This window comes from Bos indicus x Bos taurus, chromosome 19 (genome assembly GCF_003369695.1).
Source record: "Bos indicus x Bos taurus breed Angus x Brahman F1 hybrid chromosome 19, Bos_hybrid_MaternalHap_v2.0, whole genome shotgun sequence".
Lineage (NCBI taxonomy): Eukaryota > Metazoa > Chordata > Mammalia > Artiodactyla > Bovidae > Bos > Bos indicus x Bos taurus.
This window is the reverse complement of record NC_040094.1, coordinates 49651828-49667047: the sequence shown is the minus strand read 5'-3', so window position 1 is coordinate 49667047 and position 15220 is coordinate 49651828. Positions and strand designations below refer to the sequence as shown.

Genomic DNA, 15220 nt, shown 5'->3' with positions numbered 1-15220 from the left:
GGTTTGGGAGTGGACAAGAGAAGTGGATGGTACTTGTGCAAAGTCCATACACATGACATGTGCCAAAGCAGGACCAAAGCCCAAGTAACCGGGGCTGGAAAATATCTGGTGGTTATCAGTGTGGCTGGCATCATCTATTTTCAGAAACTTTCAAGTGAACTGTTGAAATATAAGTCAAGTGTCCCAACTTGAGGAAGCACAAAAGTTGTGCTTTGGGGTTCCCTTAGCATTTGCTCCTTTTCATTTATTTATTTGGCTGCGCTGGGTCTTCCGTGCAGCATGAGGAATCTTTAGTTGTGGCATATGGGATCTAGTTCCCCAACCAGGGATCCCACCTGGGCTGCCTGCATTGGGAGCACAGAGTCTGGATCACCAGGGAAGTTCCATTTGCTCCTTTTTATAGTGTGATTTATTTATTTGGGGTTGTGCTGGGTCTTCATCGCTGTATGTCTCTTCTCTAGTTGTGAGTGGGAGCTACCCTTTGTGGCAGAGCGTGGGCTTCTCATCGCGGTGGCTCTTCTTGTTTCAGAGCAGGGGCTCTAGGCGCTCGGGCTGCATTAGCTGCAGCTCCCGGGCTCTAGAGCACAGGCTCAATTGTTGTGGCACACGGGCTTAGTTGCTCTGCGGCATGTGAGATCTTCCCCAACCAGGGATCGATCCTGTGTATCCTGCATTGGCAGGTGGATTCTTTACCACTGAGCCAGCAGAGAAGTCCCCATTTGTCCCTTTTTAGATGAACTGACAGTCCTCTCTGGGAAATGTAGACCAGAGCTCTTCTCTACCATGGATGCTGGACCCCTGGCAGGGCAAATTCTGTCATGTGTGGAAATCTCAGCGGTCAGAGCTGTAGGCCAACAGTCACTGGGACTCTCATACTCCAGAGAAATATACCATTGTCCTGGGGTGAATAGTTTTCCTTGAGCCTTGGTCTTGTACCTTTCAGAAGGCCTTAGGAGTACCATTACTTGCAGCTCTGAGATGTTCTGCATCTTGTTGTAAGAAGCTTAATAAGGCTTCCTCGTCCTCCTTGTTGTTTAAGGACTGCTTATCTACGTGTGCCATGTGGACATCTTGAGTTGGATAGTGATACCTCCTATAATTTTTTCTCGGGGGTGGGGGGGGCATACTAGTCGGCTTGCAGGATCTCAGTTCCCCGACCAAGGATTTAACCCATGTCCCCTGCAGTGAAAACCCAGAATCCTAATCTCTAAGCCATCAAGGGACTCCCTGATTCCTCCTACTATTAATGTATAGCCTAAGAGTAACAGTGTAGGAGGCCTAGGTTTGATCCCTGGGTTGGGAAGATCCCCTGGAGAAGGGAAAGGCTACCCACTCCAGTATTCAGGCCTAGAGAATTCCATGGACTGTATGGTCCATGGAGTCACCAAGAGTCAGACACAACTGAGTGCCTTTCACTTCACTTCATTGAGTAACTACACTTCTCAAATTAGCATTGGTAGCTAATAAGCACCTCATGCCATAGGTCATAACAACAACAAAAAAGAAGATATATTCTTTGTATCTCCTGATTAAATAGTGAAGAAACATTTTAACGTATTTGAATAATAATGCAAATAAATATTTTAAAAATGTTACCAGGCAACACATTATTAACTCTCCTGCAAACTCTCCTTACAGTGATGATAATAGGAATTGAGGGCATGAAAATATCATCTGGCTTGAGTGGGAAGAGCTGGGCCAGGAACTAGGGCTCGATGATGGGTAGGCGGAGAGGGCTCAAGATGGTCTCTAGCCTAGTCAAATAGGTGATCAAAAGGCTCCGTGGGGCAGCTCAAAAGGCTGGGGATGGATGACTGGAAAGTAAGGTTGGGAATAGAGAGTCATTGGATATAAACTTGTAGAGTAACTGAGCCTAACCATGAAGGGCATCAGTTGCCAGTCAGAGGAGCTGGGGCTTTGTCCTGTGTGCAGTGAAGAGCTAGAGGGAATGAAGGCATGCTGAGAACTGGGTCTTGGGAAGATTCACCTGCTGGTCGCATCAGTTAGAAGGGTGGGGACTTCAAACCTTACAGTGCTTTAAGAAGCTAATGTAGAGGCCCATGTGAAACTCTTGGTTTTCATCAGGTCAATACTGGACTTCGCTTGTGATCTAGTGGTTAAAAATCCACCTGCCAATCAGGTTGGATCCCTGGCCTGGGAAGATTCCACATGCCATGGGGCAACTTATGCCGTGGGCCACAGCTACTGAAGCCTACATGTTCTAGAGTCCACATTCCAAAACAAGAGAAGCCACCTCAATGAGAAGCCCTTGCACCCAACTAGAGAAAGTCTGCATGCAGCAACAAAAACCCAGTGCTACCAAAAATTAATGAATTAAAAAAATAAAGCGGGTCAATATTAGTGGCTAATGTTTATGAGCACCGATCATATGTCCAACCCTGTGTGAACTATGTTAGTAAATTAGTCCCATTCACACTTACAATAGCCATGTAAGCACCATATTCATATCATCCTTATTTTACAGTGGGCAACTAGGGCTTAAGATAAACAGCTGGTGGCCAATAATGCTGGGAATTTTGGCCAGGCAGTCTGGCTCCTAAGCCTGGCTTGTCACCATCTCCTTGTGCTTCACAAGAAGAGAGGCTGTCAGGTCAGGCTGCACCATTCAGGAGCCTTCCTTGTGATCAACTCCTGCCATCCCACACCAGGCCAGGTGCTCTCTTTTGTTGGATCAGCAGCTCCATGGTCTGGCCACCCACTGCACTCACAAGAGGGCGGTTCGTAAATCAGATCTTGGTCTGCTGATCAGTTCATTCTCCCACTAATAGTACTGTACTTGGGAAGACAGTTTAGGCTCAGAATTTTGGTGGCTAGACATGGAATAAAAGGGGCTATAGGAGGAAGGTGAGTTCTGCTCAGATCTGCTGGGAGTGAGAGGCTGGCAGGGCTTCTTGGTGGAAATGCACAGGTTAAAGTCAAGATACGGAATTCAGGAGAGTAACCTGGACTAGAACTATGTATCTAAGCTTTAGATGCTGTGTCTTTATGCATTAAATGTGCAAATAGAAACTATCATGTAGGTGAAATCACCAAAGATGAGAAAGGAGATGGCAAACTGAGGACTGGATTTTGCAGAAAGCCCTAATTTAGGGAGCAAAAATTGATGAATAAAGAGGAAATGGCAGGCGAGGAGGTAAGAGAATCAGAGTGAGGCCTCACGGGAGCCCAGGGGAAGCTGAATTCCAAAGGAAGGGCTGGGTGACAGGTAAGAGCTGTAGGAAGGCCAAGGACTAAAAGACAGGAAGAGCGTCCAACATGGATTTGACCTGCAGGAAACTCGGGGATGAGTTAGTTGGGAATCAGGTGACCTTGGAGTTTCTTCAAAACCAAAAATGCAGTGCAGTTTTGGAAGCAGAGGGACAGAATTGAGGTTCCCAAGCTCCCAAGGAAGTGGGAAATACGGACATGAAAGCAATTGGTTTCGATCATTCAGAGGAGGAGAAAGACAGGACAAGCGCTAGAGAAGGTTATTTGTGTGTCAAGGTTATTTGCTTGTAAGATCTGGAAATGCCCTGCATCTGGGTTAAGCAGAGGGAGAGAAATCGCACACACACACACACACACACACTCACATACACAAACTCACCCAGAATAGACCCCAACAGAACACATAAGCTAATTGTATAGTTAAGCTGAGTGGTCAGTAATACTGGATTGGCCAAAAGGTTTGTTGGAGTTTTTCCGTAACATCTGTGTCCAACCCAGTACTTGAGGTGGTAAATGAAGGGGGTGGTGGTGGTGTCCCTAGCCTCTTGTGTCTAATCAGCGTGTGAGGACAGGTGTCCATTGCTGCTCTTCTGGGCTCACTGGGGGAGTAAAGGGCAAAGTGTAAGTCCGAGTCATGATCATAGAAGGCTGGCCGTGACCAGCGGCCGTGTCATGCTCCTCCCCTTGCCCACTTCTCTGCTCAGCACTAATCCTTTTCCTGCCTTCCAGCCCCAGTGGATGAAGCCCAGCTCATTGTCTTGAAGGGGGAGGTGGAGCCTGGGGAGCCCATTGTGTTTTACTGCTCCGTGAACGAAGGATCCTTTCCTATCACGTACAAGTTTTACAAAGAAAAGGAGAGCAAACCCTTCTACCAAGACACCATAAATGCCACCCAGATCATGTGGCACAAGACCACAGCCAGCAAGGAATACAAGGGACAGTATTACTGCACGGCCTCCAACAGAGCCAACCTTTCCAAACACGTGATCCAAAGCAACACACTGACCGTCAGAGGTAAGAGTTCTCAACAGCAGAATGCAGTGCAAGCTGCAAGCGCAAGGCCAGAAAGCACATCTGAGAGGAGACGGCTGGGAACTTAGTGCATCTTGCTATGGGCCAAGGGACCAACATCCACTAGGCCCTTTGGTGGCAGGTAACAAATGTCCACTCAAGTTAAGTATGAAAGAGGAAGTGATTATTATAAGGAATTAGAAGGATTTCACACAGTCCTCATTACAAACTTCTTGATGCAGAGACACCAACTTGGATCAAGCGTCCATCCATGGACCGCCTATGGTCGAGGGGAGTGGGTCATGCAGAACAGACACAGTTAGAGGGGCCCACCTGTGTGGGTAGAGGATGATGTATAGAGAGGGAAGAGGGGTGAACAGACAGCTTAAAAAGCATCTTCCTCAGTCCTACGGTCCCCTCAGGTCACCACTGACTCTATAGCAGAAACAAACATTTCTGCACCTACTACAGAGTCCCTCAGAGGTAGATGCTCAGTGAAAGACACGAGTGACAAGGATATAAAAATCAGCCTTATATGTTGCTTAAGTGATGTGACGTGAAGTGAAAGTCGCTTAGTTGTGTCCGACTCTTTCCAATCCTATGGACTTCTCCATGGAATTCTCTAGGCCAGAGTACTGGAGTGGTTAGCTGTTCCCTTCTCCAGGGGATCTTCCCGACCCAGGGATCAAACCCAGGTCTACCACATTGCACGTGGATTCTTTACCATCTGAGCCACCAAGGAAGCCCATTTGTTGCATAAGGCTGTACTATTTCTTACTGGTAGAGGGATAAACATATACTTAAAAAATTTTTTTTTCTTTTTTTTTTCATTTCCAGTCTATCTTGCCCCCTGGAAGAAAGGACTCATTGCAGTGGTGGTCATCGGAGTGATCATTGTCACCTTGGTACTTGGAGCCAAATGCTATTTTCTGAAGAAAGCCAAGGGTGAGCATAGTCCTTTCATTCCATCCTGCCAGACTGCCCTGCCAGGGAACCTGCCATGGAGGTGAGGGGCCTCAGCCTCATGGGAAGCTTGTGCCCTGGTCCAGTGGGAGCCGAGGGCATGTGGCTGATGACACTTATTTTCCTCCTGGGGTGTCACCTTCCTAACCAAAGATGTTGCCTTTGGTGGGTATGAGCTTTTACTGCCCTTTGGAGTTAGCCAGGCATGAGTGAAAGCCTTTGCTTTCTGAGTTGGGCTCCCAGGAAAAGACGAATTTGGGGGGAATGTTGCATCTACATGTGATCAGAAGTAGCTCTTCGTGTGGGGCTTTGGCCACACCTAGTCCTACAGTTGGTAGAGTTGGGCATGAGTGGAGACACCCTCCACCGCACCCCCCAACACACACACACTGAATGCCTCCCGGTCAATCTGGTTGTGCTATGATTTCTACCCTGTACTTGGGGTTATCCATACATAGAAGGGAAGCCAGGATTATCCACTGACACTGAAGAATCAGTCCACTAAGCAAGACTCAAGCAAAAGGGCACAGCATCAGTAAAGTCTGCAAGAAAATAATAATAATAATTTTTTTTCAAATTTTGTTTATTTCTTCTGGCTGTGCTGGTTCTTCATTGCTGCATAGGCTTTCTCTAGTTGCAGGGAGAGGGGGCTATTCTTTGTTGCAGCACACGGGCTTCTCACTACGGTGGCTTCTCTTGTTGCGGAGCCGGGGTTCTAGAGTGAGCGGTGGTAGTAGCTGTGGCTTGTGGGCTCTAGAGCACAGGCTCAGTAGTTGTGGCGCACAGGCTTTGTTGCCCCAAGGCATGTGAAATCTTCTGGGACCAAGGATCGAACCCACGTCCCCTGCACTGGCAGGCGGATTCTTTACCACTGGACCCCCCAGGGAAGCCCTGCAACACTTTTTGTTGAGATAAGGCAGGTTCTGTCGGAGACCCCTGGGGTTGCTGCCGGGGACAGGAGGGACCAGATGAGATGAGGTGGGGTTTTTTCAAAGCAGGAAGGGGGCAGCCCCTCTGGGAAAATGGTCTTCAGGACAAACCGCTTCCTCAGGGTCAGTCTGGCCTTTGTCTCAGGCCAGTTTGGGATTCAAAGCACGGGGATTGATTTAACCTTTACTTTGGGGAAGGTCTTGGAGCAAAGAGATGGTCGCCCATTTATCTGGCTCCTCTGTTTCCTGGTGCTGTGATCTTCCTCTTTGCCACACTCCACGAAGGGAAGCTGCTCCTGGTTGAAATAGTTGAAATGTCCAATTTCATGGGAAATGATGTGAAATCTCTTGGTATAAGACCAAGACCTGCTTTGTTTATTTGTTTGTTTTCCTTTAAAAAGAATGTGACTATATTTGGCTTTCTGTTCTCTCTTTTTATGGGTGTTCAGTCTTAAAAAAAAAAAGTCCAATATGGTTGAAATGAGTGTTCCCATCTGATGTGGATGTGGGTTCTTTATTCTGACTTTGATTCTTCTCTTTGTCTTTTAAAGCCAAGCAGATGCCCGTGGAGATGTCCAGGTCAGTGTCTTTTGGAAGAGGGGAGGCTGATCTGTGGGTGTGGATAGACTCGTCTGGCAAGGATTTCTGTCATTAGGAAGTCTTCAGTGGTTCTTGGCAAACTCAAAAAATTTAGGACCTTGAGTGTGAGCTATGAAGGGATATGTGTGTGTGTGTGTGTGTGTGTGTGTGTGTGTGTGTAAGATTGCAAACTGTCCTTCAGGAGAAGTAACGGCTTTATTCTGAGATCATGTCCTTTCTACACGTTTCCTTATGAAATTATCATGGTGGTAGATGGAATTAAAAATTTTTTAACTTAATTGGCAAAGTAGAGTTTCCTTAAACAATGGTTGTACTATTCTTACTGTTCTTGAGATCTAAACTCCCCAAATATGGAAACTACCTCTCTGTTCCTGAGAGAAAATGTTAACACAGGATAAGGAATCCCCTCCCGATATGGGATTCACCCAACAAAGGATTCCTCGCGTTCATGCATCCTTTGGTCTGGACACTGATTTCAATGGCAAAAAGGTTTTTGTCCAATAATCATAGAACTGGAGAATGCATGAGTTCCCAATAAGAGATTAAAATTTTCCTCATTGCAGAAAACTCCTCCTGGTTTTTCTCATGCTCTCTTTGACTATGTTGTTAGTTTGGAGTTAGAGCCAAAAAAAATGTTATTTCTTTTTCCTTTTTTTAAATTTCAATTTAAGGCCAGCCGTACCGCTTCTGAACTCCAACAATGAGAAGACATTATCGGATGCCGGTACTGAAGCCGACAGACACTATGGTACTGTCATGGTTTTGTGCCGTTGTTAAGAATTTTTCCCAGCTTGCTCCCCGTCTCTTATCCTTCTGAGAAGCAGAATCTGTGGGCGGTAGGGTGAGGTTGAACGGGAAACTCTGGCTTCAGGCAGAGGCGCCTAATCTAATCAGTCATTGGGTGGTGGGCTAGGAAGCAAAACAAAAACGTCAGAAGAAAGGCAGAACACAGTGTTCTAATTTCCCCACCTTTTAAATATTCCAAGGAACGAAAGGTGGGGAATAATTACAATGCTGCGGACAACCACTTGAGTTCTTTTCAAACGCGGGACACTGCCCACGTGTAATCATTTTCCACTTGTAAGATAGAAACCAGCTATGAAATGAAGGCACTGGTAAAACATCTCAGATGAAATTATTTCTTGCAAGCACAAGGGAATTTCAAACTTGCCACGATGGGAAACGCATTTAAAGATTTCACGGTTAGCAGTTGCACTTAAAGAAGTGGTACAATCAAAGAGTACTTAGTCGTGAGGTTTATTGCAAGCTTGAGAGTCAGCTCAACCCGGAGCCAGTCCCAGGAGTTCTTTTCTTTCTTTCTTTCTTTTTTTAATTTGTCACCGGCTGCACTGGGTCTTCATTGCAGGCTTTCTTTGGTTCTGGAGAGTGGGGGCTGCTCTCTAGTTCTCATGTGCAGGCTTTTCATTGTGGCGGGGTCTCGTTGCGGAGCGTGGACCATAGGGCAGGCGGGCTTCAGTAGTTGCTCAACATGGGCTCAGTAGTTGTGGTGCGTGGGCTTAGCTGCCCCACAGCATGTGGGAGCTTCCCCGACCAGAGATGGAACCGGTGTCCCCTGCATTGCAAGGTGGATTCTTAACCACCTGACCACCAGGGAAGCCCCAGGGAGTTCTTAATCCCATTAGATCTTGGAGAAAATTATTCAAGCCCTTAGCAGGGGTGCTGGCTCTTTCCCAGGGAGGGGCATGATTACATCACACGAAGAGTTCTGTCCCAGATAGGTTTGGGAGTTGAACACTGATGTTCTTTTTAAATTTTGTAACAGTGTCCCACAAAGTAAGAAATTTTTAGAATACCCTCTTTACAGGGAAGTCTTGAGAAATATTTTGAGAAGAGCAATTCCTATTGTACAGAATCAAAGACTTTTTAAAAAGTAAAATAAAATATTTGTCATAGTAAAAGTAATGTGCCAATAAAGAGAAGAGAGCAAATATGTCATTTGAGAAACTCCATTCAGAAAAATTTGGTGGATATTTAGCAAAAAGTAATCCAATACTATAGAGAAAATACCTCTTTCTGGTATAAAGTGGGTTCTGTTGGTAATATGTATTATGTATACATAAGTATGGGCTTCCCTGGTGGCTCAGACGGTAAAGAATCTGCCTGCAGTGCAGGTTCTGTCCCTGGGTTGGAAACATCCTCTGGAGAAGGGAATGGCTACTTACTCCAGCATTCTTGCCTGGAGAATTCCATGGACAGAGGAGCCTGGTGGGCTACAGTCTGTGGGGTAGCAAAGAGGTGGACACGACTGAGTGATTAACATATATAAGTAATATATGATACTTTAAATACTGATACTTATATTAAAATAGAATTTCCTCTCAATTTTCCAAAATGCAGAAAATACTACAGTTCTTATTATATTTTTATCTGCACAGATTATTTTAGCTTATAAGTATATGTTAGTAATCACAACATGCGTACGTGCTCAGTCGCTCAGTTGTCTCCTACTCTTTGCAACCCTATGGGATTTAGCCCCCCAGGTTCCTCTGTCCATGGAAATTTCCAGGTAGGAGTACTGGAGTAGGTTGCCATGTCCAACTCCAGGGGATCTTCCTGACCAGGGGATCGAACCCACATCTCTTGCGTCTCCTGCATTGGCAGGCGGATTCTTCACCACTGCATCACCTGGGAAACCCAGTAATCATGATAGTAATTAGTAAATGCATAATGACATGGAATGGAAAACCATGTGCTCTTCAGGGATAGTATTCATAGCATTCATAAGAATTCTTTCTAATAAAGAACAACTTGGTTAAAAAAAAAAAAAATCAAAGAATTTTCCCCATGCCCAGGTGGCAGCCTGAGGTACTGCAGTATCTTTAAACCGTGTTCTCATGGACCCAGTTCTCTAGATAGAAAGGATTAGTTCACCAGTGTCTTTCATGCTTCTTGGCACTGGCTCATCCCTTCTAGAATTAAGCTTAATTTCTTTTGAAACTGCTTCTAGTGAACAATTCTGAATTTTGAACCATTCATAAATAGACGTGGACATCTCATCAGTTTTAGAAAGACACCGCACTGCGGGTTGGATGGGGCCCAGGGGCACTGGGAAGGTATTCAGAACCCAAATACACTGTGGTTGCCAACTGCGCTAAAGAATTTGGCCTGGACTTCTCTCATTAGTGGCACTGAGTCGTTTACAATTTATGTAGAAAACTAGGAACTCCGTGGTCTCTCACAATGATTGCTGTTTTTCAACTAGGTTACAATGAAGATGTTGGAAACCATGCAATGAAGCCATTAAATGAAAATAAAGGTAATTATCTAATTTTAAAAAAATTAGAAATCTTTGTTTTTATGTCAAAGATGCCTAGGAAAAGAACTAAAACTGTGAAGACCCCATGGCTGTTTCCTCACCTCCTTTAAATAGAGATGGCTCTTGGTTTTCCCAAAGACAGTATCTAGTGTCTGTTGTTACTTGTCTTAAACGTAAGCAGCAGTGCTGTTTTATTTTTTATTTGTATTTTTCATTTTTATTAGACATTTAGTAGATACAAAATAATGTTTATAACATGTATAAAATTTAAACAATAGCAATTCAATAAATACCTACCCATTATCCTTAAAGAAAAAAAAGAGCATTTCTACTATGTGTATTTCTCCCCACCCCAGCATCTTTAACATTTTTTTTTTACCAGCTTTACTGAGATATACTTGTCATATAACATTGTATAAATTAAAGTGTACCATGTGATGATTTGCAGTAACTCTATATTGGAAAAAACACCCTATGCCTCTGCTATTCAAGAGAGAGAGCTTCCTGACTTGTTTAGTAGCCCATTCTGAAATCAGAAAGTTCCATTTTGGGTGTAACTGGATTTCCTATGCTTATGCCTCACACTCTTCAAGCACTTTGAGGCTGGGGGTCCCGTTCCTCATTTCCTGAGATCCTCACCATCTTGGAGAAAGCCTTCTGTGCCTGTGGTCAAGGAGAGGGCTTCTAGAGGTAACTGCTGTGACCCATGCTGGCTGGATTCTGTATCTACTTTGCAAGTCCGCCCACGGTGGTGACAACGGGACCTGACCCGGAGGGTCCTTCCACATCCTGGGAGCGCAGGCTTCCTCACCACCTCACTCAGCCTGAGTTTTCTCACCCACTTCAGTTCAGTTCAGTTCAGTTCAGTCGCTCAGTCGTGTCCAACTCTTTGCGACCCCATGAATCACAGCACGCCAGGCCTCCCTGTCCATCACCAACTCCCAGAGTTCACTCAGACTCCCATCCATTGAGTCAGTGATGCCATCCAGCCATCTCATCCACTGTCGTCCCCTTCTCCTCCTGCCCGCAATCCCTCCCAGCATCAGGGTCTTTTCCAATGAGTCAGCTCTTCACATGAGGTGGCCAAAGTACTGGAGTTTCAGCTTTAGCATCAGTCCTTCCAAAGAACACCTAGGACTGATCTCCTTTAGGATGGACTGGTTGGATCTCCTTGCAGTCCAAGGGACTCTCAAGAGTCTTCTCACCCACTTAGAGTGGCATTAACCCTGTGTCTGGTTTCCCCTTTAAAAAATACCGATTAATTTGATCATAAGAGTAGAAACCTCTCATGTGGCCTGAGTCCCCGCCCCAGCACCCTGGACCCAAGGAGACCCTGTCTGACCACAGGCTGCTGTTTTCTTTCGAGCAGAGCCTCTGACCTTGGACGTGGAGTACACAGAAGTGGAAGTGACCTCCCCTGAGCCTCACCAAGGTAACGCCAGCCTGTGAGGGACCCCCACATCATGCTCTCTGGGTGTAGATGCCGGACTGGACTGTGCTGCAGCCCCGGGACAAGAATCCAGTCACCTTCGTCACTCAGGAGGGAGGTGGCCAGCAGACAGGCGGGCTGAACATGCCCGAGGCAGGAGCAGTGATCCCTGTCCAGACTTGGAGATGTACAATTGCATTATCATTTCAGTTCACTTCAGTTCAGTCGCTCAGTCATGTCCGACTCTTTGCGACCCCATGAATCGCAGCAGGCCAGGCCTCCCTGTCTATCACCAACTCCCGGAGTTCACCCAAACTCATGTCCATCGAGTTGGTGATGCCATCCAGCCATCTCATCCTCTGTCGTCCCCTTCTCCTCCTGCCCCCAACCCCTCCCAGCATCAGAGTCTTTTCTAATGAGTCAACTCTTTGCATGAGGTGGCCAAAGTACTGGAGTTTCAGCTTTAGTATTATTATTTACCATGCTACTAAAGATGGGTGTGTTTTATTGAGCAGTTACTAGGTGCTAAGACATGGGTGTGTTGAGAGACTGTTTGTAGGCTGCTTCACCCCTGGGTGTTTGGGTGTCCTTCCAGAGGGAGCCCCCTTGCCCCAGGTCCAGCACCTTCCTTAAAAAAAAAATTGCTTACAGACTGAGCTTGTGTAAATGAAATGCGACTTTGAAGGAGTAAGCAAGGGCTTGGCTATTTAAGGGACAAAGGCTTTTGAAAGCAGAGACTCTCTCCATGGAGACAGTGGCACCAGCATTGTGTGTGTGTGTGCCTGCTCAGTCGTGTCCAACTCTTTGCAACGTTATGGACTGTAGCCTGCCAGGCTGCTTTGTCTACAGGGTTCTCACAGGCAAGAACACTAGAGTGGGTTGCCATCTCCTCCTCCAGTGGATCTTCCCAACTGAAGGATTGAACCCGCATGTCCTGTGTCTCCTGCATTGGCAGGTGGATTCTTTTACCACTGAACCACCTGGACTTCGGGTTTTGTTTTTCTGTATGTGGTTCTCCTGGGCAGGCTGGTTTGGGGGACCAGCTCCTGGCTCTGGTCCTGCACTGGAGAGACTGACTCAGGGTGAGTTAAGTCCACAGCAAGTGCTAGAACATCAATCTCAGTTGCTTCTGGCACCACAAAAAGACATGCATATCTACCTAAGCCTCCTCAGCTCCCCCAGAGGCTGCCACACCAAGGAAGCAGCCATCCAGCCTTCCTGCCCTGCTGGGAAGCTCATTAGGACTGTTGCCAAGCACCCCACTTCCTGCTGAGGCTGAGGCCAAACCGTGTTCACTCAGCCCGGCACACCCGGGGCTGCCTTGCAGACCACGCTTCTGTTGCCTCAGCCAGAGCCACACGGTGAGGGCATTCTCCAGCTCCATCATCTGGAAGGAGCTTGGGGGTCCTTCCTTCCTCCTCTGCTTAGCTCAGTTCCAAGTACCATGTCTGCAGATGTGGGTGTGGAACCTTCCAGGCAGGGCCATCCCCTGGGGCTGGGTGCTGCCCAACAGAGCCACGGTGCCCGTAAGTCTCGGTCAGCCTGGCCCCTGGAGTTGATACTGCCCATCTGCTGGCCTACACAGGGCATCCCAGTTTTATATCTAGGCTGGATGGGGGCAGAGGTGGGGGCCACAGCCGGCCTGAAGTTCTCTCCCTCTTATTGTTTCATGGTAAAGTGATTTGCTTGTTGGGTTAACAAATTAAGGGTCTGTGATGGAGCAGCCCCAGCACAAGCAGTGAGGATGACATATGTGGTCCTCTCTTATGGAGGTGTAGCCTCTGAGGGAGTCAGGGAAACAAGGAACTGATGAGCAGACGGTGGTATTGGGTTAGAGTCAGAGCTTGCGGGAAGAGTGGGGAGTGAGGAGAAGGCCTGTAAGGTGGTTCCTCTTCTGGGTGGTCCCAGAAGGCCTGTTAGAGGGGTGGCCTTTGAGCTGGGCCTGAAGGGCACAGGGAAGGTGGCCCCGCCAAGAGGAAGGTGGGCTAGGAGGACTAGGAGATGTGCAGGGCAGTGGGAGGTGGCCTTGAGTTCGGCTCATTTAAAGATCTGAAGGAAGACCTTAAAGGATCCTTAAACGACACTTTTGGATCCTTAAATGTCTGCAGAGCGAGTGAGAGGGAGCCAAGGCAGATGCAGCTGGAAGGACCGGGTGGGGCCACCAAAGTTCTCTTTCTATTCTAGTCCACCGAGACTGGACTGGGGGCCTTTGGAAGCCTTTAAGCAGCCAACTTCCTCCTTTAAAAATGATAATGTGATCCTTAGGGATGGTATGGAGGGCGGATTAAAGGGAACAAAAACTGAAGCCAGGCGAGAAAAGATGGGGATGGAGCCAAAGTGCTGGCAACGGATAGATTCTGGATATATGTTAGAGTCAGACCATAGCCCTGGACAAGACATACATGGCCAGGATGAGGGAGACAGAATTTCTACATGTTTCTTGACTGAACAACCACGTGGATGTTCATGATGCCTGCGATTGGGAGCACAGGCTCAGGGGGAACCTGGTTCAATCGGGTTGAAAGTGAGAGTCTGAGAGGGTGTGGCGCAGGGCTCTGCGGCTCAGAACTGAGACTGGGTGGGTTGTGGCCGGTGGGACTTTAGGGAGGCTCCTCGCCAGCCTTCCCATGTCTGGCCTGAGGTCCCCCATCCCTGTGCCTCGTGGGCTCCATCGCATGAGTAACAGCTCACTTCCTCCTAAGGGGGCTTCAGGCTTAGAAGGAAAAGGGAAGCACAAGAGGTCAGGGCTGCATGCGCGTGGGAAAAAGCCTCCTGTCCTCCACGCCCCACCAGGCGCTCAAGCAGACAGTGGTTGCCCTGGGCTCTGGCCTTGAAGATCACTCTCTCTTTTTTTAAAATATTTATTTATTTATCTGGCTGTGCCGGGTCTTAGTTGCTGCCTGCAGGAGCACGCAGAATCTTTAGTTGTGGCATGTGAACTTTTAGTTGCGGCATGTGGGATCTAGTTCCCCGACCAGGGATTGAACCTGGGCCCCCTGCACCGGGAGCGTGGAGTCTTAGCCGCTGGACCACCAGGGAAGTCCCTGGCCCCTCGAGGTTCTCATCCTGGTCCCAGAGGGCCAGGCCCCACCCTTACCCTGTGCTGGCTGGGCCAGAGCGGGGTGGAGTGGTGAGGCCTACACACGAGGCCTGGAAGGCTCTGGGTTGAAGGAAACTGAAGCAGGAAGAAGGAAACAGGGCTTTGTCCTCAGAAAAGCATCCATTTTCCATTCCTTGGGGAAGCTTTCCACGTTGGCAGCATCTGGTTTTCTTGCTTGCAGGGAGGGAGGTAGGGGTTGAAGGGACAAGAGGATCCCCGGGAACGGATGAAGCAGGGGTGCTTTCGTGCCCAGCCATGCAGCTGCGGGGTCGGAACCCCCGGGGGAACTTTCCCCAGTTTGCACAAAGGTGCTGAGTGGGCTGCAGGGGCCTCGGCAGACTGGGGTAAAATGGGAAATCTCTAAAAGACTCCAGTTGTTTTCTGGGCCCAGCCTCCTTGACAGCTAAGGGACAGTTGGGGAGTCTGGCCCAGGATGGTGTCTGCCTGCTGTCTCCTGCAGGTGGGGAATGGGGCGTTACTAGGCAGGGAGAAGACTGTGGGTTCAAGGCCACTGGTAGACTTGACCTGGTCTTGGCCAACCCAGTTCCCTATTGTCCAGGCCTCCCTCCTCTACAGACGGGATGGAGGAAGGAAAGGGGACCAGTCCAGCTCCGACCATGGCTGGCGGCTGCCCAAGTGGTCACTCGCAAGTGGAGGAGGGGTGGGAAGGAACTCGTTAAATC

General features: G+C 47.9%; 1 protein-coding gene across 7 annotated transcripts in view; it reads left to right on the top strand.

The window, feature by feature from the left end:
* PECAM1 (platelet and endothelial cell adhesion molecule 1) overlaps window positions 1-15220 on the top strand; it is a 62506-nt gene that overhangs the window by 28183 nt on the left and 19103 nt on the right. For all 7 annotated transcript variants that reach the window (XM_027517680.1, XM_027517683.1, XM_027517678.1 and 4 more), the window contains exons 8-13: window positions 3958-4242; window positions 5077-5184; window positions 6683-6710; window positions 7403-7479; window positions 9955-10008; window positions 11378-11440. In XM_027517680.1, the coding sequence (XP_027373481.1) occupies window positions 3958-4242; window positions 5077-5184; window positions 6683-6710; window positions 7403-7479; window positions 9955-10008; window positions 11378-11440 (615 nt within the window). The remainder of the gene's footprint in view (window positions 1-3957; window positions 4243-5076; window positions 5185-6682; window positions 6711-7402; window positions 7480-9954; window positions 10009-11377; window positions 11441-15220) is intronic.